General features: G+C 40.3%; 1 protein-coding gene across 1 annotated transcript in view; it reads left to right on the forward strand.

The window, feature by feature from the left end:
- LOC111861006 (pleckstrin homology domain-containing family G member 3-like) overlaps positions 1 to 27,920 on the forward strand; it is a 43,199-nt gene that overhangs the window by 2,125 nt on the left and 13,154 nt on the right. Inside the window, exons 2-17 of the mRNA XM_072702641.1 lie at positions 2,618 to 2,721; positions 4,770 to 4,891; positions 5,096 to 5,156; positions 16,653 to 17,101; positions 19,244 to 19,344; positions 19,736 to 19,805; positions 19,934 to 19,980; positions 20,436 to 20,586; positions 20,669 to 20,800; positions 24,590 to 24,772; positions 24,968 to 25,060; positions 25,380 to 25,466; positions 25,561 to 25,591; positions 25,906 to 26,004; positions 26,179 to 26,211; positions 27,606 to 27,728. Of these exons, the coding sequence (XP_072558742.1) occupies positions 5,114 to 5,156; positions 16,653 to 17,101; positions 19,244 to 19,344; positions 19,736 to 19,805; positions 19,934 to 19,980; positions 20,436 to 20,586; positions 20,669 to 20,800; positions 24,590 to 24,772; positions 24,968 to 25,060; positions 25,380 to 25,466; positions 25,561 to 25,591; positions 25,906 to 26,004; positions 26,179 to 26,211; positions 27,606 to 27,728 (1,642 nt within the window). The 5' untranslated portion in view covers positions 2,618 to 2,721; positions 4,770 to 4,891; positions 5,096 to 5,113. The remainder of the gene's footprint in view (positions 1 to 2,617; positions 2,722 to 4,769; positions 4,892 to 5,095; positions 5,157 to 16,652; positions 17,102 to 19,243; positions 19,345 to 19,735; positions 19,806 to 19,933; positions 19,981 to 20,435; positions 20,587 to 20,668; positions 20,801 to 24,589; positions 24,773 to 24,967; positions 25,061 to 25,379; positions 25,467 to 25,560; positions 25,592 to 25,905; positions 26,005 to 26,178; positions 26,212 to 27,605; positions 27,729 to 27,920) is intronic.

The following is a 27,920-nucleotide window of genomic DNA, read 5'->3' on the forward strand; positions in this document are numbered from 1 at the left end:
TGAAAGCATATCATATTAGGCCCCCCAGTCCAAACCAATCCAGTTATTTTCCTAATTTTTTAGGGCCCCTGTCACTCAGGGGCCCTTGGAATCGTCCTAGCTTTCCTCCCCCTTACGGCGCCCCTGGATACTCCTGTCATTGATTCTGACCAAGGCACCTCAGAATTGGAGTCAGTCCCCTGGCTGGCATAGCTATCACATGCTCCATAGTTAGGGTCAAATGCAGAGGACACATTTTCCCACTTGGTTCAAGTGCAGCTTCGTACTCATGGTACTTTGAAATCTTTTGGTAATTCATCTATTAAAATTCAAAACAAAACCTCAGAAAACATTGTAAATAAACATCTGAATCCTCTCAAGTCAGGTCAAGTCCTTTTTAATTCAAATGCAAAAACAAAAGAATGAAACCATTGAAACAATTTACAAAATCTAAGAATGAATCTTACAAATTACACAAATATATAGCACAAACAGATTTTTTTTGGATAAAAGTGACTTACATAAAACCTCATAGAAGTTTCCAAAGATTTTCATAATTATGTTTTTTGTTGTCAATTTTCCGGGCTCTTGCGTTTTTGTTTTTTTGGGAGTCACCGAGTTAGAGACCGTATCTCCCTTTACTTATACAGCAACCGTGTCTCACGACGGCCAGGTACTCGGCCGTTCGGGTGTTTTCGGCACCAGAAGGAAGCCTACGAACGCAAAAGTGATAAATGTAAGTGACAAACAAAAAATGAACGTAAAAGTGATAAGACAAGTGCAGACGGAACATGAAAAATAAATCCGAAATCGTGGGGGATGCTTTTGGAGTTTGAATAGCCAAAGATCAGTTTAAAAAACGTTTTAAAATAATTTAAAAAATCGATTCGTTCAGACTTACGAATCGGTTCAACCCGCTCACTAAAAAAACCGAGTTAAAAAGAACGTTCGTTTTAAAAGGGGGATGATTTTGACTGTTTTTATTTCAGGGGGGATGACATTCCTCCTCATCCCCTCTCAACTCGAGTACTGGTTATGTGTGGGTTAGGATGCTGGAGTAAGATCTAAGACGTGCCTACAGTGGAGGTCTGAGGTGGGTGGTAAAGCCCCAGCAGACTGTGCAGCTCCATAATACAGGGTGTCACAAAGCTACATAACATTAGAACGCAAACTGTTAGCTTTTTTAACACTAACACACCACTGCCATTTCAAGAACCTGTGCTTAATAACCTTAATAACCTGTGCTTTCCTGAAGGAGACCCTTAACCCCCAATTGCTCTAAGGACTGACTGACCCTGCTTTCTCAAATACAAAAACAACAACAACAAAAAAAGGATATCGATTTGGTCTTCTAAATAAGTAAAATGCAAAAAAATCAAAATGGGGTGACATGCATTAGATCTTATACAATGGGAAAAATAGAATATTCATAAATTGAAAAGAATTAATGGCTTTACAAATATGGAAATGAGTACAATGAGTAAAGAATTCTTTCTACAAGGGACAACTTTCAAATCTTTAGAAGTGTAGTAAACATTTGTGAAACAGAAAGGAGGAACATTTATTGAATTATAGAACTTGGATGCATCTTGGGGTCACAGAGTCCCTGTTTATAGTTATACAGCACCTCCATGCCAGTAAGCTGACTGGAAGGGTTGTCAAAAAGGTATTTATTTTGATGAGCTAAGATGTCTAAGTGTTTATAGTTTTTATTGAAACCAAGGAGATAAAAACAGAACCCATGGACCATAGACATCACTGGTGGGTTTGGATGCATATGCCCACCTAGATTGCATCTACCGTAAAATATGATCAGGCTTTTAGGGTTACACAACTATTTAACTTTTATTTGACCCAGACCCTTGTTAAGTTTAATATCTTCATCAGCTCTGCTTAGTATCAGGACATTTCAACTGAAAACCTGGTTGCCTTTGAACAGAGGCTGAATTTTAGCCACAAATGGATCTCCCAGCATGACACCTGAAAGTCGTGAATCCCACTGAAAACCATATTTGTATTTAAGATTTACAGTCTGCTTAAATTTTTCAGAAAATAACTTTGTATTGGTGCTGCAGTGAATCAGTGGGTAGCCCTGTTGCCTCACCATCAGGGTCATATGAGCGATCTGCATGTACTTACCATGACCATGCACAGCTTCCTCCCATAATCCACATGCAGTCAGGTGAACTGCGACCTCGCCCATGGATTAGGATTGTGTGTATGCATGCGTGATCCCTGTAATCCCCTGGACTCCTTTCCGCATTGTTTCCTTGTTTTGTATCCTATGTTGCCTGTGGCAAACTCCTGGTACATTGCGACCTTTCATTGAAGAAGTGCTTATGGAAGATAGATGAATGTAAAAATGTATATATTCATTGTGTTCCATGGTTAAATTGAAATGCATTTTATTATGCTGGAAAGTTATAATGTATCTTAATTTTTGTTGTTATTTTTTTTTTTTTGGTCGTCAATTCTGTAACCACAGAGTAAATTATGCAATTTTCCTTCTGTTTACATTGTATGAGTAAATTACAGCTATGAGAGGCTAAGAGCTGTGCTCGTTAAGCACAGGTTCTTGAAATGGCCGTGGTGTGTTAGTGTTCAAAAAGCTAACAGTTTGCGTTCTAATGTTATGTAGCTTTGTGACACCCCGCATTATGGAGTTGAACAGTCTGCTGGGGCTTTACCACCCACCTCAGACTTCCACTGTAGGCCCGTCTTAGATCTTACTCCAGCAATCAGGTGAGTAATATAACTATAACTGAAGCAGCCATTTTGAGTACATTGTCATTCCTTGTTTTTCAGTATGTGTACTTTAACATACTTGGGCTTTTGCGTATCTGTTTTATCAGTTTCACCTTCCATTGCCGGTTCAAATGCTAAGAACAGTCGATGGGAAAAATCCCTGGATGTCGTTCTTGCCCTGCTTCAAATTTCAAGAATGCATCAGTCTTCACCAAACGAGAACAATCCCATGATTCATTACATCCCAAGTTTGTTACTAGGATGCATGTTAGCAAAACTGCTCTTGCCAAGACCACAAGAACGGTCTTTGCTTTCTTTATATTGAGAAGCACTCATCGTTTAGGATGTTAGTTGAATTGTCATTGTTTAGGATTTGAGTTTTTCTAAATCAAGTACCCAGGAACAGGGTTTAATTAGCATTATTTTGACTATGAATTCTACTTCCTCTTGAAAATGAGATGGTACTGCATACTGCTATTGAGATGCAATGACTAATCGATAACATCAATATTAGTGGGTAATAAAAATTACTGACAACAAATTTTGTCATCAACTGGTTGCATTTTTGCTGTTTGCAAGATAAATATCGTGGCTTCGTCTGAGGAGGGTCAACGTAAGACCAAACCAACAAATTTAACCAAAATTAAATTTTCTGTCATCTTAAGTCAGTATCCTGCGAAATAGTCCTGAATATAATTTTGAGATAGAGATTGTCAAAATTGTTTTTTTTTTTTTTTTTTGCAGCCCTACATTGTTGGAAATACACGTCATCTCTGCCAGATACAACACAGAGTGCAGCTTCTTATCAAGTTACATTTCAACCATGGGCTATAACATCTATCCAGTCAATTCTCTAGGTCATCTGGGCAGTTTTGTGTACAGAATGGGTTTCACAATTTTTAGTTTTAAATTGGAAACATCTTCTGTGCTTCAAACTTTGGACTCCAATGTGCTGATTACACAGCTAAATGCCTGCATTTTTGAGAAAGGTTTTTACCCAACTAGTTATGCATTTTGGAGGCCTGCTGACTAAAAGGAAACATTCGTATTGAGGGAATGTTTTCTAAAATAAAATATAGGTGGCTTTTAAATTCTTTCTGTTCTTAATGCATTGCATTTCCATCACACATACAAACTCTCCTTCCACTGTAAGCAGCTTTTTCACCATGTGCAAAAAATTCTATTCATCACTGGGATTTCTCACCATTTGCTTTTTGTCCGTCCTTTTACAGTCAATTCAAATGGCTTGATTGGGTCAATGTGAATCAATGCACATTTAAAAAGTATTTTAACTTTGCACTTCATTGTGTGTGTATACTTTTGCAATCAGGAGCTTTCAAATTCATGGAGGGACTATCCCAATTATCACCGGGTGCATAGTGAGTTCCATCTGAGAATGTTGTCAGAACTGCCCTTTTTACTAGCATGTCAAACAAGAAGAATGCCAAAGAGAGCTGAATTTCCTTGTGCTCCATCACAATGGAGATTTTGATCTGTAACAAAGCAGTCAGAGACAGCAGGGAATTCCAGTGAGATAAAAACAAAAACAAACAAATGGCTCTGTTGTATGAGTTTTCTTTTGGTTTTCTTTTTGTTTGCATAGCTAATCAGTGCTTTGCTGTGCTTAAACATAGACAGATCTATGCATTCACTTCACAAAGTATGTGGTTGTGTCACTAGAGCACAAACCACTATTGCATTAATTTTAATCGTCGTATATTTTCTCACATACCAATGGCACATTCTAACCATGCATTTGGCTGTAGATGGTAAGAAGTGCACAGGATGGAAGGGCAGCTGGAAAAATCCGAAGGAAGCATGAACTCCATCTACAGTTAAAGTGGCCATGTCAGATATACAATTCCTAGCTGCAGTTTGCCAGATGGAATGTGCTATGTTTAGCTATAGTTGCATTCACTTTGTCCCGCAAACTGAGAAAAACTTTGTTGAAGTTGTTTGAAAATGTGGCAGACATGGCGGCTTCCACGGACCAAGGTTAAGGATCAATATCTCAATCATAGTGATGTTCACCTCTCTCACTCTAGCTTGCAGAGTTCTGCTTACTGCAGGAGTCCTGTGGCATTTGGAGTAACTGCAATGCACCTTTAGGCACTTTGACCTGTGAACCCCATGCAGAGATGCCATTACCATGATGTAATCCCAGGAGGTGAGTATAATGGCAAAACAGGGCCGAGCACTGCAATAATACTAAGGAAGGCTGCAGATCTTGTGAGAAACCAATCATTCTCTTTGTTTAATTACTCTATTTTAAAATACCCTGTCAAAAAGGGCCGATATTGAGCTTTACCTGCCACATGTCGTGATGATGAGTGTCTGTTACCCATCATGCATGTCACCCATGTATTTACAGATCATCAGCCTCACTGCCATGCCTGAGTGGAGTGTACCTTCTGCCGTCCCAATGGGTGAAGGTAAAGCGGCTGCAGTCGTCCTCTTCAGTCTTCACCTCATTCCTGATACTGACTCTCCTATCAGCTGGTTAGAATTTATTGGGAATCCCAATATTATTATCATATGTGGACCTGAAAACACGAGTGAGAAAGCATAGGGGAAATGTGAAATTTGAAAAGACATTAAATTCTAAATTCTTTTTCTTCATTGCAGGAAAAAATTTGACGAATAAAAGAAATTATTTGTTAAAACAATCAGACATTTTATTGCATTGATTCAAACCTTTAATGGTATTTAGTCTAGGTTGTGGAAGCTGGAATGATAATTTCAGATGTGCAGCAAAATTACAATAGCAACAAAAACTGCCGTGCAATAAACATGAGTTTGTTGCAGAGAAAAATGCAGCTTCATGTGGTGGGAAGACCTGAAAGTTGTTATGACATCAAGGATTATAGATTATAGGTCTTCCAAAGTAGAAAGATGACAGTAGTCTCACTGATTTTTGTTTACTCTAGATTGATAATACATGTTTTCAGGCTGTGTAAGGAGGTCTCCAATGAGTGTGAGATGTGCAACCACTGAGATGTAATCAAGTGCCTACTGATATGAATCTAATATGCTAATATAACACCCATATTCAAAAAAGGGGATAGAAGTAATCCAGGAAACTATAGGCCAATCAGTTTAACTAGCATTACTGGAAAAATAATGGAAGCTATAATCCAAGTGAAAATGGTAGATTGCCTGGATGCAAATAACGTTCTGAGGGATAGCCAACATGGATTTAGGAGAGGTAGATCCTGTTTAATGAATCTACTTGAGTTCTTTGATGAAGCTACAAGTGAAATTGATCACAAAAAGGCCTACAATGTGATCTACTTAGATTTCCAGAAGGCCTTTGATGTTGTCCCCCACAAACGGCTCTTGCTAAAGCTCAAAGCTGCAGGGATTTTAGGAACTGTGGCAGCTTGGATCGAAAACTGGTTAACTGACAGGAAGCAGCGAGTATATATTAGAGGCACAATGTCACAGTGGACCTGCGTTCATAGTGGGGTACCGCAGGGTTCAGTTTTAGGACCACTATTGTTCCTAATTTACATTAACGATATTGACACCAATACATACAGTAAACTGGTTAAATTTGCAGACAACACCAAGGTGGGTGGTGTAGCAGATACTATTCTAGCAGCAGAGAGGCTACAACGGGATCTGGATTTAATTAGCGAATGGGCTGATACTTGGCAGATGAAATTTAACACAGATAAATGTAAGGTAATCCATGCAGGGAGCAGAAATATAAAGTACAGGTATTTTATGGGTTCCACTGAAATAAAGGTAGCTGATTACGAGAAAGATCTCGGTATGTATGTTGATGCTTCCATGTCCCACTCTCGCCAGTGTGGGTAAGCAATAAAAAAGGCCAATAGAATTTTGGGTTATATCTCTAGGTGTGTGGAGTTTAAGTGAAGGGAGGTGATGTTACATTTATATAATTCCTTGGTAAGACCACACCTAGAATATTGTGTGCAGGTTTGGTCACCATACCTTAAGAAGGACATTGCTACCTTAGAAAAGGTGCAACGGAGGGCTAAAAGAATGATTCCTGGTCTTAGAGGAATGTCTTATGAGGAGAGGTTAGCTGAGCTGAATCTGTTTAGCCTTGAGCAAAGGAGACTAAGGGGGGACATGATCCAGGTCTATAAGATTCTAACAGGTCTGGATGCTGTTCAGCCAAATGGCTATTTCAATATTAGTTTAAATACCAGAACTCGTGGCCATAAGTGGAAAAGAGCGGGAGAACATTTTAAAACAAATTTGAGGTAGCACTTCTTTACACAGCGTGTAGTTAGAGTATGGAATAGTCTTCCTGCTAGTGTAGCGGAAGCTAAAACCCTGGGTTCCTTTAAATCAGAGCTAGATAAGATTTTAACAACTCTGAGCTATTAGTTAAGTTCTCCTCAAACGAGCTTGATGGGCCGAATGGCCTCCTCTCGTTTGTAAATTTCTTATGTTCTCATATTCATCTTTCTTAGAGCTTTGTACCTATAACAGTCTGGATCTGCCGCAAAAAGGAGACACGTCAGAATGTTCTAATTACTTTGCCAAGTATTTTCCATGGCAACAGCTCCATGTGAGAGGACATATATGTCTATGGAGGTAGTGTAGATACATGGGCTTTTAATCCACAGTAAATGGATCAGGTAGATTATAGCTAGATTAAGGAGAGGGTAGGACATTGCTTGGAGTTAACACATGTCTCTGCAGGGTATGGGTTCAGAAGAGGGTTTATAAAATATTAATAAAATGGATGCTGGATTAGCAATTGTTGTTATTTGGTTTTGTGCCCTGTGCAAAATTTACTGCCAAATTTAGCCATGTACATACATAATTTATATAAATAAAGGTCATTAATCTGTTAAATATTAAAATGTGCGGTAAATGGAAAGTAGCTGTCATATATGAATTCACAGGATGACTGATATCAATGGTTATGTAATGAAAAAGTTTCAAGATCCAGGTGCAAACCCAGAAAGATTAGTGATTAAGCACCAGTGACACTAATCGAAACATAATCCAAGAATCAGCGTCAGCCACAAGCCTAGTTCAGAAAAGAGTCCAGGGTAACAGCGATATGCCCTGACTGTACTGAGGGTATGTGCATCTAATATGCTAATAAAGTCTAATATGGTAATACTCAGGGGAGGCTGGCAGTAATACTTGCTGACTTGGGGTGGGTGGACACATTGGCAGGCCAGATTTAATAGATTTAAGTATTTTAGGATGTGATTATAATGCATGAATGCCAGGGGTCATAGAAAAAAAATACATGGGCTAGTGGAATACTTCCCTTGACCTGGGGGTTGGGAGACCCCAGGAGTAGAATGCTTGGTACCTGCAAGAGCACAAGGGCTCTTAAAGAATCTTGCTGTGCTTCACATGCTGGCAGTGGGTGGGACTGCCCAGAAGTGGCTGGAGCCCGCCTCACACTAATTAGATCAGTGTTTTTCAAGCTCTCTGCAATGTCACCAGAGCAGACACGTGTGCTTAGTTGTAAGAACACTGCTTTATCACAATCCTGAAGGGTTTGAAGGGGGCAAACTTATTTACCTTATTTATTGTAAAGCACAGATTTCTGGCTTTTGATGTTTTTCCTTTTGGGATAGAGATTTAAAAAATGACAGAAAATACAATTCCAGTCAAAAGTTTGGATAGGCCAAGCCACCTACAAAAGAGAGTGATAGTGTTGTATCACATGACCTGGCCACCTGACCCAAACAGAAAAGTAATGGTTTAGGAGGAGTTTGACCAGAGAGTGAAGGAAAAGCGGCCACTGAGTGCTCAGCATATGTGGAAAAGCATCCCTGAAGGCCACCTCATGAAACTGGTGTAGAGGAGACAGAAGGGTCAGCCAGTCCTCTGGAGTAAATGGGGTTTAGTGCCTTGCTTTAGGGTCCAATGATGGCATCACTCTGCTGACCACAGGATTTGAACCAACAACCTTCTGAATCCCAGTCCACAGAGCTGCCCCCCAGCAAATTATTATGTTTTTATATATTTTTTGATCAGTGTGCAGTTCCACATATGTTATTTTATAGTTTTTAGATCTTTACAATTATTCTAACATATAAAGAATAGTACAAATACACCTTTCTATGGGTAGTTCTGTACAAACTTTTGACTCGAACTGTGTGGTATAATCATTTACATACTTATCCTGGTTCCTTCCAAAAAATAAGATCTTTCAGTAGCTGCTTGTGGGCCATGCTAAACTGCGAAACCAAGAAATCGTCAGGAAAGTAAACCTAGAGAAGCAGCTAGTTATTTCAGATGAATCAAAATCACTTTTGTTGATGTCAGGTGAAGGTGTTTTGTTAAAATTGAAATTCACATAATAAAATGTGTGTAGGCCTAATCTTAAACAACTGATGCATTTAAAGACTTAACTTTAGTTATTTTAGGTCTTTATTTTATATAATGAAAAACTAGCAGACACATGTGCAAGCTGCCATATTAGCAGAATTGAGTGACCCTGAAATGAAACCCACTTTCAAACTTCTCAAATATATCAGTCAATGCTGAATCCTGAAAACCCCTTTTCTCACTTATCGAAATACACAAATGCACAGGAATACAGGAAAACTAAGAACAGCATTTGATCGCTCAGTCGTTTTGATTGTTGAGGATACAGGCTGGGCTATAATGCACTGACACAGTGACAGGAAGTGGGGCGTGGGGCGTGGCCCTTGGCGGGGGTTTCTGCAGTCATGCCCTGGGGTGTGTGAGAAAGAGGGGCTGCCTATAGTCTGCTTTTTTGGGCGGAGCTGCAGCATATTAGGAAAGGCCATAATCACATGTTTATTTTAGGCCTCACTCATTTTCTCTTGTGATGAGAATTTTAGCAGCCAAACTTTATGAAACAGTCCCAGGTGCATTTTCTTTCATTTCAGCAAACAATGTGACATTCTATAAGAACTGCTCAGACTTCTCTGTCAGTTGGAGATGCAAAAACATAAGGCTCATTTTTTTTAAACAAGTGGGGGTCAGTAACCTAGTTTTAATATACACTGTCATAGTATGTTAGTATTGGTGTCAGACCACGCATGTCTGGGGCCCTGTGAGAAGGATTTGAGGGATTTATTTAATCTCCTTAATGTCCCAGTGCAGCATATTTAAACTAGACTCATTCTTCAGAAACAGTGGAGACAGTGAAGTTTGGACACATGAAGGGGTGAGTCGTGCAGAGACAAGACAAGAATTAAGGTTGCCATTTGAATGGCTAGTGCCCCCCCTATTAATCAGCTCATGGTTTGACAAATGGGAATCCTTTGTTCCTGGTGTGGCTTAGAAGAAGAAAGAGAACCTTTGTGATTTAGCAACAGAGTCCTATTATTCTTCTGAAAGAGAGCCAGAGATGGGGCGATCAGAATAAACATCTGTCCTTGTAAATCTGCAGTTCTAGACATTTCGCTCTGTGATGTCATCAGATCGATAGTGCAATGTAGTGGACACAGTGTGAAATATCTGTCTCTTTTTATTCTGAATTCACAATTCTAATTAGATCACATACTCTAGTCTGTTTTCAGAGGTATGCATTGAAGTTGATCTCTAAAATAATATGGAAGTATATGGGGTGGGGGTGGCAGTAGGGGGCAAAAGGCTTTGTGCCCCATGTTTACCACATTCTTGTGCACTATCTGGTGCATGAAAGCCAACTGCACATATAACCTCACAGGCTTCCAAGTCTTCACTCTGTAGCCACTGGGGGCGCACTAGGCTTATTACAGTATGTTTACCTGGAATTGCAGATGCAAATCTTCACTTATCAGCATATGTACGTCAACTATGCACTTCAAAACACATTCCTTCATCAGCTGAGTATGAATCACTTTAATACTACTTGTGGCTGTTTCCATGTTGATGTCTATATGAAGGTAATAGGTTTTTAGTTAATGTTTTGTTATTTTTATCTGATAGCCTAATTTCTAAAGGAGGCCTGTATTCCTTTTAGATCACCTGTCAGATGGACCCAGCACTTCTTTATATACTAAACTATGGCAGGATAGGTCCTTCCTATCGTTACTAGGGTAACTAGACACAAAAGTTGAGTAGGCTTGGGCTCCATTCTGTTGATTTTTGTAGTTTTTATGCTTTGTAGCACACATTTAAGCTAGCTGACTTCTGGTATGAAAACTTTGCTGAAGTGTTCGTCTTCAGTAAGCCATTAGATCATTAGCTTATTTTTTGAATGAATGTTCTAGAGGTTTCACCAAAAAGATTTTTCTAGTTCAGATAAATAGACAAATCTTAATTAGTTCTAAATCAAAAATGAAATATTATTATTTAATTAAATCACATGAGGCATTTTCTTGTTATAAAGCCATATATTGTTATACAACATGAAGTAACAGTCTGTTAAAGCCAATGGTTGTGTTGTCAAAAATCTACATGGAAGAAGTGACTTCACCAAGACAATAATCTGTCAAATATTCCATTTGAAAGTGTATCACTTGGTTTTGTGGTTTTAACCAAATATGTGAGAAATAAAAGACTCATTCCAGTGCCATCACAATATTTTACGTGGTGTCTGACAGCATGAATCCACAAACAAAAGATGCGTATCTTGTGTGCTTGTTTTTTTATTCCAGAACAATCAATCAGTCCTGCTGGTAATTTGACTTAAGCTAGGAATTACTCTTTATGTATGTTAATGTAAATGAATTCTCAACGGCAGCCATCATTATGGTTTATTTAAATGCATTATAGGATGTTAAAATGACTTTGCTACAGTTGCCATTACCTGTGGGGATAGGTGGAGGACTTTCTAAAGAACTATTGGGTTACTAATGAAAGTGAGTGATTGGACAATGGGTGTTTTGAAACTATGACGCAGTGCTAAAAATAATATTTTGCTAATAGTATAGTTCTGCTTTTGCCCCTTGTAAAATAGTGTTGTGCTAAAGACTTTGCCAGCTTACTTGGGATAATGTACAGTTACAGCAATGGTTTTTGTCCCAATCGTTATCATGAAATGTAAATTGACTTTCAAAGCAGAATCATATTCCTCAGCTTGAATATGTTACAAATAAATCTGTTTTCATTGAGTTTGGTGCGTTGAATGGGTGAAATGTGATTTCAACTGATGAACTCAATGAACTCTGATCAATGCAAATACGTTGATTGTCAGGGAGATGCATGACTATTATTAGGATATCAAACACTAGCGGTGCTTGATTCCTGTTGTTTTTTTTATTGTAATGTTTGGTTTGAACTTGCTGCGCAGCACCATGTTATCTCTATGTTTAGCAGTGTAACTGCCTAATTCTGGCACTGTGCTTTGGATTCCTACCCCCACTCGGCAGATATGGTGTTAACATGTTCTCCACCCTGTGTGTCTAAATTTCTACCCCTTAGTCCAGGGGTGGCCAATCTTATCCGCAAAGCGCTGCTGTGTATGCGGGTTTTCACTGCAACTCCCTAATTATATTACTAATTAGAGGACTGATTGGCTGAAGAGTCCACACAACTGGGTTTGAACAGCTGACCTACAGGTTATCCCAAAAACCTGCATACACACCGGCCCTTTGTGGATACGATTGGCCACCCCTGCCTTAGTCACTCAGTCAATCACTGAAACAAATCTAAATGATAATGGGTTAAATTAAAGTAGACACACCCAAGCTTCATTGTTGCCAGTAGGGGTGTAAATCACAGCTTTCCTAGTGATATGATACAATATCGATTCCTTAAGCCAACGGTTCGATTTTTTTTGATACCTCAGAAATTCCTACGGTACGATACGATTCGATTCAGTTTCTATACTGGGGTTAGTAGTCGAAATGATGAAATTTCACACAATCCATTACATTTCAATGAATTAAAAAAGGAAAATATAATTAGCATTTTATCATATTTTATTGGGAACTGTAAACAAAATCTAGTGTAGTCAAGTATGCCCCATAAAACAAGCAAAATAAAGTGCAATAAGGTAAAAATAAAAAACACTGTATGGACAGACATGTAGAATGAGGAAGATTAACATGACTGACTTCTGCGGTGAAACAAGTATGTCAGTAATCTTCTTTGAGAGGTTTTTTTAAGAAAAATGTAATGGTCAACATGTTCAGGAGATTGTGTGCTCTGAGCGTAGCGACCTGCAGTACTAAACACACGCTCTGAAGGTACGCTAGCTTGTGAGTTACTTATAAATGACCAAGTCAAAATGATCTACCTACTATAAAAATGCAAAACATATATTTATATGTAAAAAATATTGAGTATTCTTTAATATTATTATTATTTATTAATATTAATTTCCCTTTGGGATAAATAAAGTATTTATGAATTGAACTTGGAATTTAGTTCCTTCACCTTTATTCTCTTTATTCTATTTCTCAGCTCGCTTTTCAGAGGGAAGTTAATGTAGTTTTTATGAACAGTCCGAAAATGCCGCTCCACATTTCCCTTCTTCGGAATAGCAGTGGTAGACTGACAGATGAGGCAAATGCACTTCGAATATGACATTGTGGAAGAAAAAATTTCTCCTCCCATTCCGTATAGAAGTGGTAGGTTTTTGGCTTCTTACTTGGTCCAGCTCTCCCATTCATTTTTATACCCTTTCTTAAGTTTAGTAGAAATAAATTGGAGGCTGACTAGGCGACTCGGTCTCTTGCTAGAGATTTGCAGCAGCTGGTGCGGTTGAACGCGTCATCCATCCTTTATTTTTTTATGCCATATGTGATCTACCCACACTACCTTTGCGATCGACTAGTAGATCGCGATCGATGTATTGGGCACCCCTGGTGTAGACCATGTATACGTCGGAGTGGATCATGAAAACAATACTGGAACCGACGAGGAAAAAAATGCTTGTATCGACATTTATTAGGTATGTTACAAAAAAATGAGACAGTAAAATTAAGACCTGCAAATGTTTTCATCAGGGAGAGTGTAAAGAAACATAAATTTTGATACCAAAACCACCCCTCTATGTTCAGTATTAAGGAAGTTATGACAGTTTTAATATTCGGGGAATGGCTAATTTCCATGTATTGTCTTTGCATTAGAATAAAACAAAAGCTGTGATCAACAAAAGTGAATGTTCAATAACTTCCTTTTGGGTTGAGATAACTGAATGAAACTTTCAACACATACAGAGAAAGTTAAAGAGAATCAGATAAAACACTAAACAATTAAGTTGGATATCTATGTCTCCTTTTAATTAGTTAATTAGTGTGACGGACAAGGCTAAAGATGCAAAAACGCAGTGACCGCCATGACACTCAGTCAATCAGACAGGCAATCTTCGGAACGGTAAATAACTGTCTCGGATTCATTTGATTTTGATGAAACTTCACCAGTTAACAGAAAAAACAATAGAAAGAGTGTCCAATTAGCTGTTGTTATTGTCCAAAGCATAGATTTTGGTTTAGAACAGGTTGAACTTGATGAAAATTTTCGGCGCAAGCAAAAATAACAAACCGTATGATCAAATTGAAAAATTCGAATTCGAGGCTGAAGAGGGGAATCCTAAGTATGTCATAACAAGGAATCTCGCAGAAATAGCCGATCACAGACAGCACACTGCCCATTTTACCTTGGGGTTACCCTGTGATGCACCTATATCGCACAGCAGTGGCGATCGTAGAAAATGGCGGCCGGGATTCCCGTGGATTGTAACATACCTACATTTATGCGGGCACGTCGATGCATCGGATCGTTTGCCATTGAATCGATACATCGATACAAATCGATGCATTGTTACACCCGTAGTTGCCAGCCCTGTTTAATCCACACATCACTTAAATAGAACCACTCCAGTAATGTGGAGTTGGATATGGGGTCTCAAGAAGGAGCACACCACGCCTCAATCAAAAGAACTTTCTGAAGACATGAGAAAGAAAGTTATTGAAATACACCAGTTAGGAAAGGGGTACAGAGCACTCTCTAAAACCCTTGGACTTCAGTGAACCACCATGAGAGCCATAATCTGCAAATGGAAAAAAATGGAACTGTAGCAAATCTGCCCAGGAGTGGCTGGCCCTGAAAATTTATAGAAAACTCTTCAGGGAAGTCATAGCAGACCCCAGACAAACATCTAAGGAACTGCATGCTTCTCTCAGGTTAGTTAATCACTGCTAAACAAGAGACACATGAAGGTGTCTAATATTTGGGAAAAAAAACACCTTGGTTACCCCAAACCTTTTGGGAGAAAGTTCCATGGACTAATGAGTCAAAAGTGGAACTATCTGGAAGACATGGGTCCTGCTACATCTGGCATATAGCTAACACTGCTTTCCACACATAACATCATGCCCACAGCCAAACATGGTGGAGGTACTGTGTTGGTGTTTGGATACTTTGCTGCTTCAGGGCCTCGGCAACTTGCCATTATTGAGGGATGCATGAATTCAACTGTCTAATAGAAAGTACTGCAGGAGAAAATCCTGCCATCAGACCATGATCTGAAGCTCAACACAAATGGGTTATTGCAGCAGGATAACGATCTGAAGCAGAAGAGCAAGTCCACCTCTGAACGGCTGGAAAAAAAAACAAAATTAAGGTTTGAAGTGGCCTAGTCAGAGTCCTGGAACCCCATTGAGGATGTTAAGTGGGCAATTCATAGTTGAAAACCCTCCAATGTGGGTGAATTAAAACAATTCTGGAGAGAAGAGTCGGTCAAAATTTGTTCTGGCATTATAATAGTTTTATGTAGTTCACTTGTAACTGGGCATTCATTGGAAGCTCAGCTTAGCCACACTTATGCCTATTTGACTCCTTGACAGCTGTCTGTTTGTTTTGTTCTAGTTGCATCACTTGTTTGTCACTTTGGAGAAAAGCATCTGCTAAATAAAAGTAAATTTAAACATAAATGTAGACTCCTTGTATAAGAAAAATGGGCCAAACCCAAAATTGTAAAATATTAAGCTTGTAGTGGGCTTAACCATAAAACATTGGTCAGATAATTAGCAAGAATTAAGCAAACATCTTCCCATGATCTGGGCCACCGTTTGCCCATCAAGGAAATTCACTTGTATAATCTGCTTGTATGCAAAGAAAAAAATCATGAAAAGATTTAAATGTTTAATATAAAATTCAAACTAACACATGTTTGGGTGTTCTACATTTTTTAAATGAAAATGCAGTTTCCAGAGCTTTCAGTGCAGAGTAGAGTAACTTCCAATTCCTGCACAGGCTTCCAGCTTAATGCTTCTCTGCAGTTACAGGAAAGAGACGGACATGCCAAAGATACCGATTAGTTCAGGTTTTCAAAATAATCAGAAGGTTTCACATTCTGACAGATGCATTCTGCCACGTTCCTGACATTTGTCTTTGTTAGATAAAGTTTCTATTTTACCACATCCTCACACCTGTGTAGTGATTACACTGGGGCCCCAAACTCAAATACCCTGAGGGCCTCTGGACAGGAGGTGTTCAGCCACCTGAGCTGCTTTTTTTAAGCTGAGAATAACATCAACAGTCAGCTGATCAGTGCCTGTACTGAGAGGTGGAGTGGGGGTTTCGGCAGTGAAGATTGTGGATGGGGGGTCGCCAGTGAATAGTGTGGATGGGGGGTTGGGGGTGTCGGCAGTGAAGATTGTGGATGGGGGTGATGGCAGTGAAGATTGTCAAGTATTGATAGATAATTTTTTTTGCTCTGTGCTAAACGAAAGACTGGGCTACTGGGCAGATTTTAATAGCAGAGTAATACTGCGTCATGGGCTGTATAAAACCACCTTTGAGTGTCGCTGCTGCGAGACCCTCTGGCTTAAGCCATCTCTGGACAGCGCGTCCCATTTCAGTCAACTCTGCAATTTCAAGTGTCTCATCAATTGTTTTGTTCCGCAGTACCTTATGTGGTCAGTCTGTTGTGAGTACAAAACAGTTGGCAGTAGAACAATGCACTGTATAGCAATTTTGGAAATATTTGACACAGTCATCCTGAAGTGCAGTAGAGTGCATGCAGTGTTTAAATACAGAATTCCCCTAAACTTATTCCCTTTCTGTCCTTTTCTCAGAGTCTCCCCGCTTGTCCACTGGCTCGTCTTTCAGTAGCGAATGCCTGTCCACCAGCACCGTGTCAGAGAGCTCTGTCCTGATTGGTGGGGACCTCCCTGATAATGGCCGTCCTGTGAGCCTTGTTTCCACCTTATCCTCAAGTTCAAGCTCTTCCAAAGAGGAGCACTGTCTCTACAGAAGCTCCACACAGAGCATAGACCTGGAGCCAGGCCCTGCTGGCAAGGAGCGGCCAGCCGGCCTTGAGGAGGGCAGTGCAGAGGGAGCTGTTCAGAAGAACAATAAGACCGTGGCCCCACTCTGGGCTGATCAGTCCATCCAGGTCCCCTGCTCATCCCCCGAAGCCCAAACCATGGCTCCCGGCCCCCAGATCACGTACCTTGACCGGGTTGTTATGGAGATTGTGGAGACGGAGCGCATGTATGTGAGGGATCTGCGCGGTATTGTGGAGGTGAGTCACTGTGCCTGAAAAGTGCATACAATTCATGGGGATCATTGTTTTCCACAGTGTCCTCTCTTACACCATAGAGAATTTAAAAACACAGATATACTGTATACATTAGTATCAGTGAAATTCCATCCATCTTCTGGTTAGGATATTCTGGTGCTCATCCCAGGTAGTATAGAGTATAAGGCTGGAGTTCACCCCAGAGAATGCCAGTCCATCTCAAAGAGTACAGGCGATAGGCAAGTCTTCTGACTGTAGGTAGAAACCTGTGCAACACTGCAAAAACATGTAAAACATGTAAAACATAGCAGGAGCAGAATCTGACTCCCCTCCCCCAGAGCTGTAAGGTAATAGTATAACCCTCTGAGCCACCATCCTGTTATGAAGAATCACAAATAAAATATAGTACAATACTGTATTTTCAGAAAAATTCTGTATTATGTTCTAAAGAATTTATATGATGTTTCCTTAATGAAATGAATACTACTATTGTTAAAATAATACATTATCATCCAAACTGAGCTACATGTTTTGGGCAAAGTTCTAGTGTCTGGTGCATTATTGCATTTCTGAAAGAAAATCCCCATTAGAGGGAAGCAGATGAAGTTTAGCCGGAGGACACCTGACCATGAAACCCAGAGCACCTGCTCTGTGGTTACAGCCACTGTCCATGTCTCACGCAAATGCCATGTTCTCTGAAAGTATCAACTGAAAGACATTTTAACTTTATTTTTGTTTTTGTGTGGATACACACCTTTGATAGGATACACTTACCCTAGGATAGTCAATTCTACTGTTCAAAACTGAAGAATGGATGACAAAGGCAGCAGTTTTCCTTTGGTTTGTTCATGTTGTGTCAGTGTAGTGGTTGGGAATGTCTGAGAACCTGGACCATAAATGACAGCCTTTTAGATTGTGGATGACTTTCTCTGTACATTAACTTATTTATTTCTGCTTTGCAATTTTGTTTTTGTGTCTTAGCCCACTATATGCTTTGTTGTGCACATTTTGCACATTGGCACTGTTGATAGACTGGTTTATAGATAATTGTTGCATTTTTAGACAGTGCCTGTGTGCTGTCAGACAGTCTGATGGTACAGAGGGCTGGGTGTGTGGGTCTTCAGCTGAATGAAGTGATTGTCAACTGACTTAAGTTTCGCCCCAGAACCTGTCTTTCCTGTCTTCAACTATGAAATGGATTTTGCTTTTTCAGGTTTTGTGGTGGTAGGATACTCGTTCCTGTTACCTGTGAAACACCGACAGACTGACAACCCCAAGTTTTTGATCGCTGCTGCTGTGAGATATCATGTACAATAATATATCAGCAGTAATCTTCAAGAAAAGGGGGAGATCGGCAGTGTTTTTCTCCACTTCAAGCACTGCAATCATATGTACTGTTACCATGGGCACTGTATCAAATGTAGTTTCATCCTTAGCATGTGGGCTCCTTTGTTGCAATCTGCAGATAATGACCTGCAATATTTGCTATTAGCTGTGAAGTGTCACACACCATATGTTCTCAAGGCTTCCTGACAGCCAAACAAAGGCTTGAATTGTCAGCAGCTAGTTTTGTATGGGCAAAGCCATGGATATGGCGATGCCATTTTCTTATGGGTTTACTCTGATTTGAGGGGTTGCCGGTCTACCAACACCTACCATGTCAGCAGCAAAATCTATTGCTATAATGTTGTGCTGATGATACAAACTGTTTTTCGCTGTATTTCTCATAGGCCAACTCGCATAGATTCATTCACAGACATGAAGGACAGTTGACCATTGAATTACATTTTCAATCCAATGTTCTCATTTGCAGATTTGCCTGTGACGACTTGGGCACTGGCTCACTGTGAGTCAACCCTTCTGCAGTTGGTACAGTGTGGTGACTTGTGTAACTCATCGTGATGGACCTCTATCGAGAAACCTTTAGCATACCACAGTGGCAGTGCGTGGGGCAGTGTTTTGTAGTTCAGCATCTTGACTGTATGTTTGCAGGTCTTTGACAAGAACTATGTGGCATGGATGATGTGACGTTCTGTATATGATTCGTAGCTAGGTTATATTGAGAAAATTTGTTTCACAACCAGCATGTATGCTGTGGATTGTTTACTGGTGGTGCATTAATCACATCATTGTGCCAATCCCCAGGACTACCTGGCTCATATCATTGACACCACTAACCTGCCCATTCTCCCAGAACAAGTGGGTGCTCTCTTCGGGAACATTGAGGATATCTACGAATTCAACAGGCAAGTCCTAAACCTTATTGTGTCACCATGAGTGTGCCCAGGGTGAGGCAGTTATTACCTGTAAATTTTATGATGTTGTGGTGTTCTTTTTTTGTTTTGTTTTTTATCTAACATTTTGTCATCTGTCTACCATTCATACTTAGTCTTTAACATTTCCAAAAAGCAAGCTGTAATGATCTTGAAATATGAGGCAGTAAGTTAAAGATTTCTGAGGCGTTACAAGCCCCATGATTTCGAGAAATCTGTTTGCTCTGAGTTCTGTTTCTGCTCTGCACCAAATAATTAGGTGAATAGCCACTATACACATAACTGATAGCCCGCTTGTGTCCTGGCTTCCATAGTTTGTACATGAGATCCAGCCTCCAAACTAGTCATCTGCTCTGTGTTCCAGTGAGCTGCTGCAGTCCCTCGATATGTGTGAGAATGATGCTGTGGCCATCGCCAGGTGCTTTGTGCACAAGGTGGGGGAGCCGCTGAGGGACGCCTATCAGATCATGTTATTGTGTGACTAGTGTTAGTGTGTGAAATGAGTATTATGATGTAAAAATATCAGCAAATGCGCTTCCCCCTCCCCTTTTTTTCTCCACAGACTGAATATTTTGAGATCTACACACAATACTGCACCAACTACCCAAAGTAAGGGCTGCCAGCATAGCAGAGGGCTATAAACGCCAACTCATGAATACTTTTTGTACATTAAGCAGTGTGACTAGTGAATGAACATTGTAGTTTTCAACCCTGTGCCATTTTTGTTGAAAAATAAACCTTAATAATGGATACATTTTGTACACTACTGGAATCGTAAATATTTTGAGTGATGCATGCCTGCCATCTAGTGGTGGTAATAATATGTGCATCATTACTGATTTGACGTCTCTACTATTGCAATGTGGAGGAGAACTGGATATATAAAGAAATGTGGAGAAGGGTGGATGTTGGTAGCAAGAGGTCGTGTACAGGCTGACTCTCTTGGAGATGCATGTGTGTTACAAACAGCCAGTTGCATTGATGTTTACTCACCTTGGTGGAGATCTGGGTCCCATAGAGGGATATGTGCTTTGAAATGTCTCTGTATTTGTTCCTCCTCACAGTTCAGTGGCTGTGTTGACAGAGTGCATGAGCAACAAGACTCTGTCAAACTTCTTTCACGATCGACAGGCCATGCTGAAGCACCCGCTGCCCCTCGGTTCTTACCTGCTCAAGCCAGTCCAGAGAATACTCAAGTACCACCTGCTGCTCCAGGTACAAGGCGCTCCACCCAGTCATTTTCTGGCTCAGATGTACTGCCTACTGCTGCTCACGCTTCCACTGTTAACCCCTGAAGGAGATTGCCAAACACTTCAACCCTGAGGAGGAGGGCTATGAAGTGGTAGAAGAGGCCATCTACACCATGACGGGTGTGGCCTGGTACATCAATGACATGAAGAGGAAACATGAACATGCTGTCAGACTGCAGGTCAGGAGATTAGCAATTCACGCACTGATTCTCGCACAAATACATGCGGTGGTCACTTATTCAGGTATAGTTACAGGTAGGAACTCTCCATAACCACTTTAAGGATTGATGAGTGCAACCACTGTTGTACTGAGCTGTGATTTTTGTGTGTGTGGCCTTTCTGTTAACTATAGCAGGTCAACCCTTCTCGTTAACAAGGTGATTAATTTGTTAGTTTTTTTCCTTAATCACACTATTCTTTCTAAACTCTGTCAATGTCTCTGTAGTACACAAAAACCCCAGGAAGGTACCTGAGATGCTGGAACCTCCATGTCCAGCAACAGAGATCACAACATTTAAAGTCGCTTAGATCACACATCCTCGTCGTTCTAATGCTTAGTCATACCGTAAGTGAACCTCTTGACCCTGCCGCATGATTCTCTGGATGAGCAGGCTTTTCGTGTTAATGAGCAGGTGTACATATACACTGGAAGAGTCAGGCAAACATGCTGGGTGCAGAATATCCCAGCTGAGGTCTCTTTATTGGGCTGAAAAGCCAGCTGACTAGAAGGAGAAGAAAGACATAGTGCAAGAAACTGACAGGAGAAAAATCCTCCAGATGACTCTAGGTGGGCACATTTTCACACGGCACAGTTCTGAATGTTCTAGCATAGAACCTCCAAGTGCCATGGCCTGCTGGGTAGGAGGGAAGCAAGCCGGGCCTAAGAAGCCCTAAAAGCAATGTGTCCAAGGCAAGCCATCTGCAGCCCAGGATCAGCTCTAGAGGTCAAAGGTGTGGAGTTGCAGAGGCAGGAACCACTAGGTCACACAAGTATTTGTGTCATCATCCACTGTGACAGGGTGTGGTCCATCGTCAGGGTGAATTATCAACAACAAACCCTTGATGGGAATGAAGGGTAATATATATCATCCTTCAGAAAATGGTAAATGCTCTCTGGACCCCGAAGGGAAACATTACATATGGCCAGTGACTTCATTTCTCTCCAAGGTCAAGTGCACTTGCTGATATCTCATGGTTAGGTCCAGGGCAGAGATGAAATGGGCACTATCTAAAGCTGTTTTCATACATGAACTCCTGATATTGTCTGGAGAATCAGGTCCAGAATTTTTCCAAAACTGCCCTTTCACACATGTGACACACAACAGGAGATTGTCTGTGTTAGATGCCTTCACACCTACTAGAGATACTGCGGTTGGTTACTCCTCTTGGGTAGAGCATGCAGGGCATGATGCAGAAAGTTCACTGCGCAAATTTTGTTTATAGCACTACTGACAGAATGCCCCGAATTTCATTGTATCTCCAGTTAGCCATCTTTGTTAGGGTCTTCTTTGAGTAAATGATCCTTATTCCTCACCCTCATATGTTTGTATTCTATTGTTTTCACGCCAGTTGCGTGATAGAAACATCATGAACGCACCCACTCAGTCACGGTGAAGTCTCCAGACAATTTCCTGCTCCATTCATACAAGGGGGTCAATCAGAAATTACCTGGACTACTAGAGAGCTAGCCGGAGAAAGTCTGTCTACCATTTGAAATGACTGATTTGGATATTTGCTTTCACACATACAGCCTCTCCAGGAAATATCTAGATAAGTTCAGGGTGGCAGTGTGTCTGAAATGGGCTTTAATGTTCTATTAGGTCATTCACACAGGGCATGTGATAGCTGTTAAACTTGGCCAGTTGGTGGAAGTGGTTTTGGCTGGACTAAGCTAGGTAATCTAATACGATTACCTAGCTTGGTAATGTTTTGCATGTCCTCTTCCATGTTGCATGGGAGTGCTTCAGGGATGCAGTCAGGTTACTGACAAACCCTTATTCAGGTGGCACCTCAATGAAGTGGTGAATTACTTTGGTCCTGGAACCGCTGGAATTCCTGAGACTACACCAGGTGGTTATATACTTGCTGTTGCTCATATATCAGTCCTCAGTTTGACTGTTAGCAGATAATCACTCGTGTCAGACCAAAAAAATCACCACAGACAGAGGACGACATATTTCTGATGAAATATGAACATGAAATACAAAAAGTTTCTTCACTACACCAGGCAAACTGCAGAAAGGGAGTGAACCACAGCACTGATGCTCCTTTCTGCTAAGGTGTGTGTGTGTGTCTATATATAAAATAAATTAATTATAAATGAATTATTACGCTTTGACATCAAATGCAAAAAGTTTCTTCATCATACCGCAGATATGACACAAACTGTACAGGAAGAACTAAAATGACTTGATGGTTTTATTTACATTATGCTGATACAATGTAAATAGTTTTCATCCATAATTCTTTGACCGAACTCAACACTGAACACGTTACTTTGAATGAACTCAGTTAAATCATGTATGGTGGTTCCACACAACTAGAATGAGCATGTAAAAAATGAAACATTCTTTTTAACTTAATGCATTCACTTTGTGTTCTGAGAACAGAATATAGTTGAGTTAATCTCACTAAATTTTCTCATGTCTAATTAAACCAAGTGAATTGGTTGCTAGACTGCATAACATTAAGTGCCCTATTTTCCATCAGTGCAAAGCACAACACAAAGTGGTTTTGCTAGTTTTGTAACAGCGCATTGGTCATTTTCACGACATGTGCACACATCGTCAAAATAGCGAATGATTTTTGCGCCAGCTTCACACTCATAGGAGTAGTGTTTTTTAAATGTGGGGTGGCCAGACGCATTGTTGCACTTTTGATCAAGAAAAACCATGTCTGAGGCTCTGTTATGGGAGAGAAGATCAAATCATATCATTTTGCTTATTTAATATTCAGATTTTTAATAGGATCCATTTTTAGAAACCCAGGCTTAATATTTAGAAGCCCACTGTGATCTAGGATGCTATGCCCTGGATTTTAGTCTCTACCACACTTTATTATGAGTTATTTTTTATGGTTCTTTGGGTTGCCAGACTAATTTGGTATGTGCCAGTTGGGCCCCTTTCATTTTGCACTATAGTAGTAGTACGTATAGGTGGGTAGAGCCAATGAGAACATCCTATAAGGTCAGTATCTTCTTCATGATGGTGGGTGAATTTAGTCACGGCTGCTGTTACATTATATACCTCATTTAAATAGAATTAAAGGTTTTCATCTGGTTTAATAAGACATTAGAAAATTTAGTGAAATTAACTCAGAACGCAAAGTCACTGCATGGTGGAACCACTGTCCATGATTTAATTGAGTTCATTTAAAGAATTTTGCATAAAAATTTATACATTTCCATTGTATCAACATAATTTAACACCAACAAGTAAGCAGAATCCTTTTTTTCTCAGTGTATACTGAGCTTATATCACCTGAGCTATAAAGTTAAATCAAAGCTTAACACAAAACAGGCTTAATACAGGCAAAAGCTTGCAGCTATCATTAAAACATGCAGTATTGTGCATCACCTTGATAACAGTTAGCATTTTCTTTTTGAATAGAATTGGTCATTTTAGCCACTCAGTGTGAGAACATACTGGGAGGGTAGAGTTCCTGGCTACACTTTCAACTATGAACATCTGGCACCAGCAGTACTGAAAGTGAAGAGGCTGGTATCGACCTGCGGGTTAGCTCTGCCGGCCAGGCTCCCACCTTCATAGTGGGCATTGGCTCCTTCGTCTGGGCCGTAAAGGCAGGGCTGGACATCAGCAGTAATTCGGTTGGCTGATTGCTGATTGGAAGCCTCATTGGAGGCTTCAATCCTGGCTGGTCCACCTCCCCTATGAGTCTCCGACTCAGGTGTTGGCAGCAATCTTGATTCCAGGAGTACTGATAAGCCTGTTCTTTTCTCCTATCTTTAGGAGGTCCAGTCTTTGTTGATCAACTGGAAGGGGCCGGACCTCACAACCTACGGGGAGCTGGTTCTAGAGGGCACTTTCCGTGTGCACCATTCCAAGAATGAACGAACGCTCTTCCTCTTTGAGAAAATGCTCCTCATCACCAAGAAGCATGGGGAGCACTATGTCTACAAGACACACATCTCAGTGAGTGACCCAGGATGAGCTAAGGCCTTCACTGCCAAGAGGACAAGCCCTTGTGCAGTCTCTTGGTGAGCAGGGCCATACATTGACAGGCAGGACAATGCATTATTGGACAGGTCCTTGGGGCGCAGGGCTAAATTTTGATTTCTTTGGTTTACAAGGCTATGTTCTGACATTTGGTTGTGTCACCTACTCCAGTGCTCAACGCTGATGTTGATTGAGAGTGCCAAAGACTCCCTGTGCTTCAGTGTCATGCACTACAGATATCCTAAGCAGCCCCACACTGTCCAGGTAGGTCCAGATGTGCGGTGAAAAAGTTACTAAGCGGTAAAATAACCGAATTATCCAGTTGTGTGGGCTTGCCAACGGAAAATGATAGTGAACAAATCAAAAATATTCTTAACTTGATCAAGCTTTAAAATTGCATGGTTTTCACTATATGAATATTATTGTATTGGACTTGCTGAATGACCAGTGACGTTGAAATGCATGTGGCTTTAGAGAAAGGAAGCTATTAGGAGCCAGTATATTTACTTGCTTTGTTTTTTTTATATTTAAACAGCTTTGGAGTGTCCTGGCAACCTCATAATTCTCTCTTTATGACTTTAAGGCTAAGACTGCTGAGGAGAGGAAGTTATGGGCCCATCATATTAAAAGGCTTATTTTGGAAAACCACCAGGCTATTATTCCACAGAAGGTAAGTCAGACCCTGCTTTGCTCATATAACTTCTGCTGCGTTAATAAAAACAATTGCTGCGCAACAAAAGCAATTTTTCCTTTATCTTTCTCAGGCAAAGGATGCACTGCAAATGGATTCTGCGTGTAAGTATTGGTTTTGCACTACCAGTGCTGTTCTAGCCCCAGGGCAGTTGATAAAATTCACATTCACAACATAGATCTTAATAGTGATACGTTATTTTGAAAGAATTGCAGAAATCAAATGTATGACCTACTGTAGGTGATTTCCTCCTGTTCAGTACTGGAATTGGTGCCTTTCTTGGGTCATTCTTGATGGGCAGTGCAATATACTTACTGAGCCATTTCATGACAGGCAGAGTGACATGTTTGATTTGTGTCACTCAGAATGTTTATTTTGGTTCAGTCCCTGCTCCATTCACACTGCACCTGTCTTCCAGACCCTAAGTATCGTTACAGCCCAGAGAGACTGAAGAAAGCCATGTCCTGCCAACCAGATGACGTAACTGTAGGGGTCCATGTAAAACGTCGACAGTCAGGTGAGCAGATGCATAGGGTGCCCTCTCTGTCTCCTAGCAATGGGCTTCATGCTTAGTGTAGCCCTGTACTATATTTGGGGGATGGATGGATGGATGGATGGAGACTGAATGTATTAAACGGCTGGTTAACTGGAATCTTAAAATGTCAATTATTCATTCTTGTCTTTCCAACAGAACCAGCCAAACAGATCATACAGAGCATTAAAGGTAAGAAGGTTTACACTGCCTGCTGATTAATTTCTAAGTGTGATGCCTAGCCTGAATCCAGCTGGCTCCAAAATATTTAGTGCAGTTTGTGAATATGACCGAAAAATACTAATCTAAAAATACAAAAACAATGAACTCACCAAGAAATAATCATCAGTCAGTGTGCAAAAACAGCAAGTAACTGCTTGCTATTATTATGGATATAACAGGGGCAAAGGAACCGGGGTTTAGTTATTAATTATTCATATTTAAATTATTAAGTCGTGCCCCACCCCCCAGTCATCATATCTTCCCATAACTTCAATTCATCATATCCTCACGAGCAGCATGAATAATTAAATGTAAATGTCATGCAAATGGCTTAGGCTGTTGAAGAAAATTAAGTTGTCTTCATGTCGGGGTAAACTGAGGATTTTGTTTCTTTAAAAAAACCTCAGCTTAGCCAGTTCTAAACCTCTCTGAAAATCACCTCTATATCTGAAGTAGCCATCCAATGTCTAGGTATTCATTGACTTGACTATTAGCATACTATATTAACCCAATCAAGACCTCCTAAAGTTATTTAACTAAGTTTAATTAAGTTTCTGTTAATTAATTATGTGAGCTGGTGGTAAAATGAGTGGCGAATACATGGAATGGCTGAGGTGCCCTGAGGTTTGGGAACTGAAGTGGTCTGCATCTAGCCGTCCAACAAGGTACCAGTCACTCACTGAAGGGCAGAAGAAAGTCACAGCTAAACATAACTGAAAAAATCCATATGATAAAATGATTTTGTCTGATATAGGACTATAGTCTTTGTTCAGTATATGTTTTCCCCTTGCATGCACAGCGGATTTGCCTTAATATTGATAATGAAAGATAAGGAACACATTCTTAACTCATCTTATCGGCTTCATTCATACCCTGACATTAATGTGTTAAATAGCAATAGGCACCATTATGAAGGGCAATTGCAAAACCCAAAAATATCACAATGTGATTTTTTCCCCCCAATATTTTTCAGCCCTAAATAGATATCTGCTCATGTGACATTACTGAGGATGTGGTGAAAGCTGTGTAGGGTGTAAGTTAGATTTAAGGAGAATGAAGTGTGATTTTAACTGAGGAGTAAGAGTGACAGGATGACAGTGATGATGTCTGAAGATATTGGGGGCGACACGTCCATCCCCCCTGGGACGTGGGCACCCCTTTTCACTCTGTTTTACTGCATATACGGTGTGTCAGCATTATGTTGACCTGGGAGCAGCGGGGGCTGGAAAGTGACAGCTGGAAGCCATTATTATTAATGCATTAAACAGTCTGCTATAATTGAATATATCTCTGTGTGCTTAATGTTGATTATGGCTTTTCGTGTTTTCCTATGATTTCTCTTCTGCGTCTCTTGTGTACAACAGACACTCTTAAGGTAAGACAGGGTCCCCTCTTATACCAAATATTATTCATTATCTTACTTATGTGCGGTGGAGCAATGCAAGTTGTCTCCTTTGTAATGTTAATGTTTTTATGTATAATGACTTGTTAACATAATAACCCTGCACCTCCAAAAAGCGACATTCAAGGGCTTTACGTCCTGGGTGGTTTTAACACTAAGGCAGAGAAAAACACTTGCAAAGTCTAGAACAGACTAAATTCCAACAAGCCTACATCCACTCTGACAACCGCATTCCTGTTGTTTACCTTTGCCACAACATTTGGCAGATTCCTAGTGA

The sequence above is a fragment of the Paramormyrops kingsleyae genome, chromosome 19 (genome assembly GCF_048594095.1).
Source record: "Paramormyrops kingsleyae isolate MSU_618 chromosome 19, PKINGS_0.4, whole genome shotgun sequence".
NCBI lineage: Eukaryota > Metazoa > Chordata > Actinopteri > Osteoglossiformes > Mormyridae > Paramormyrops > Paramormyrops kingsleyae.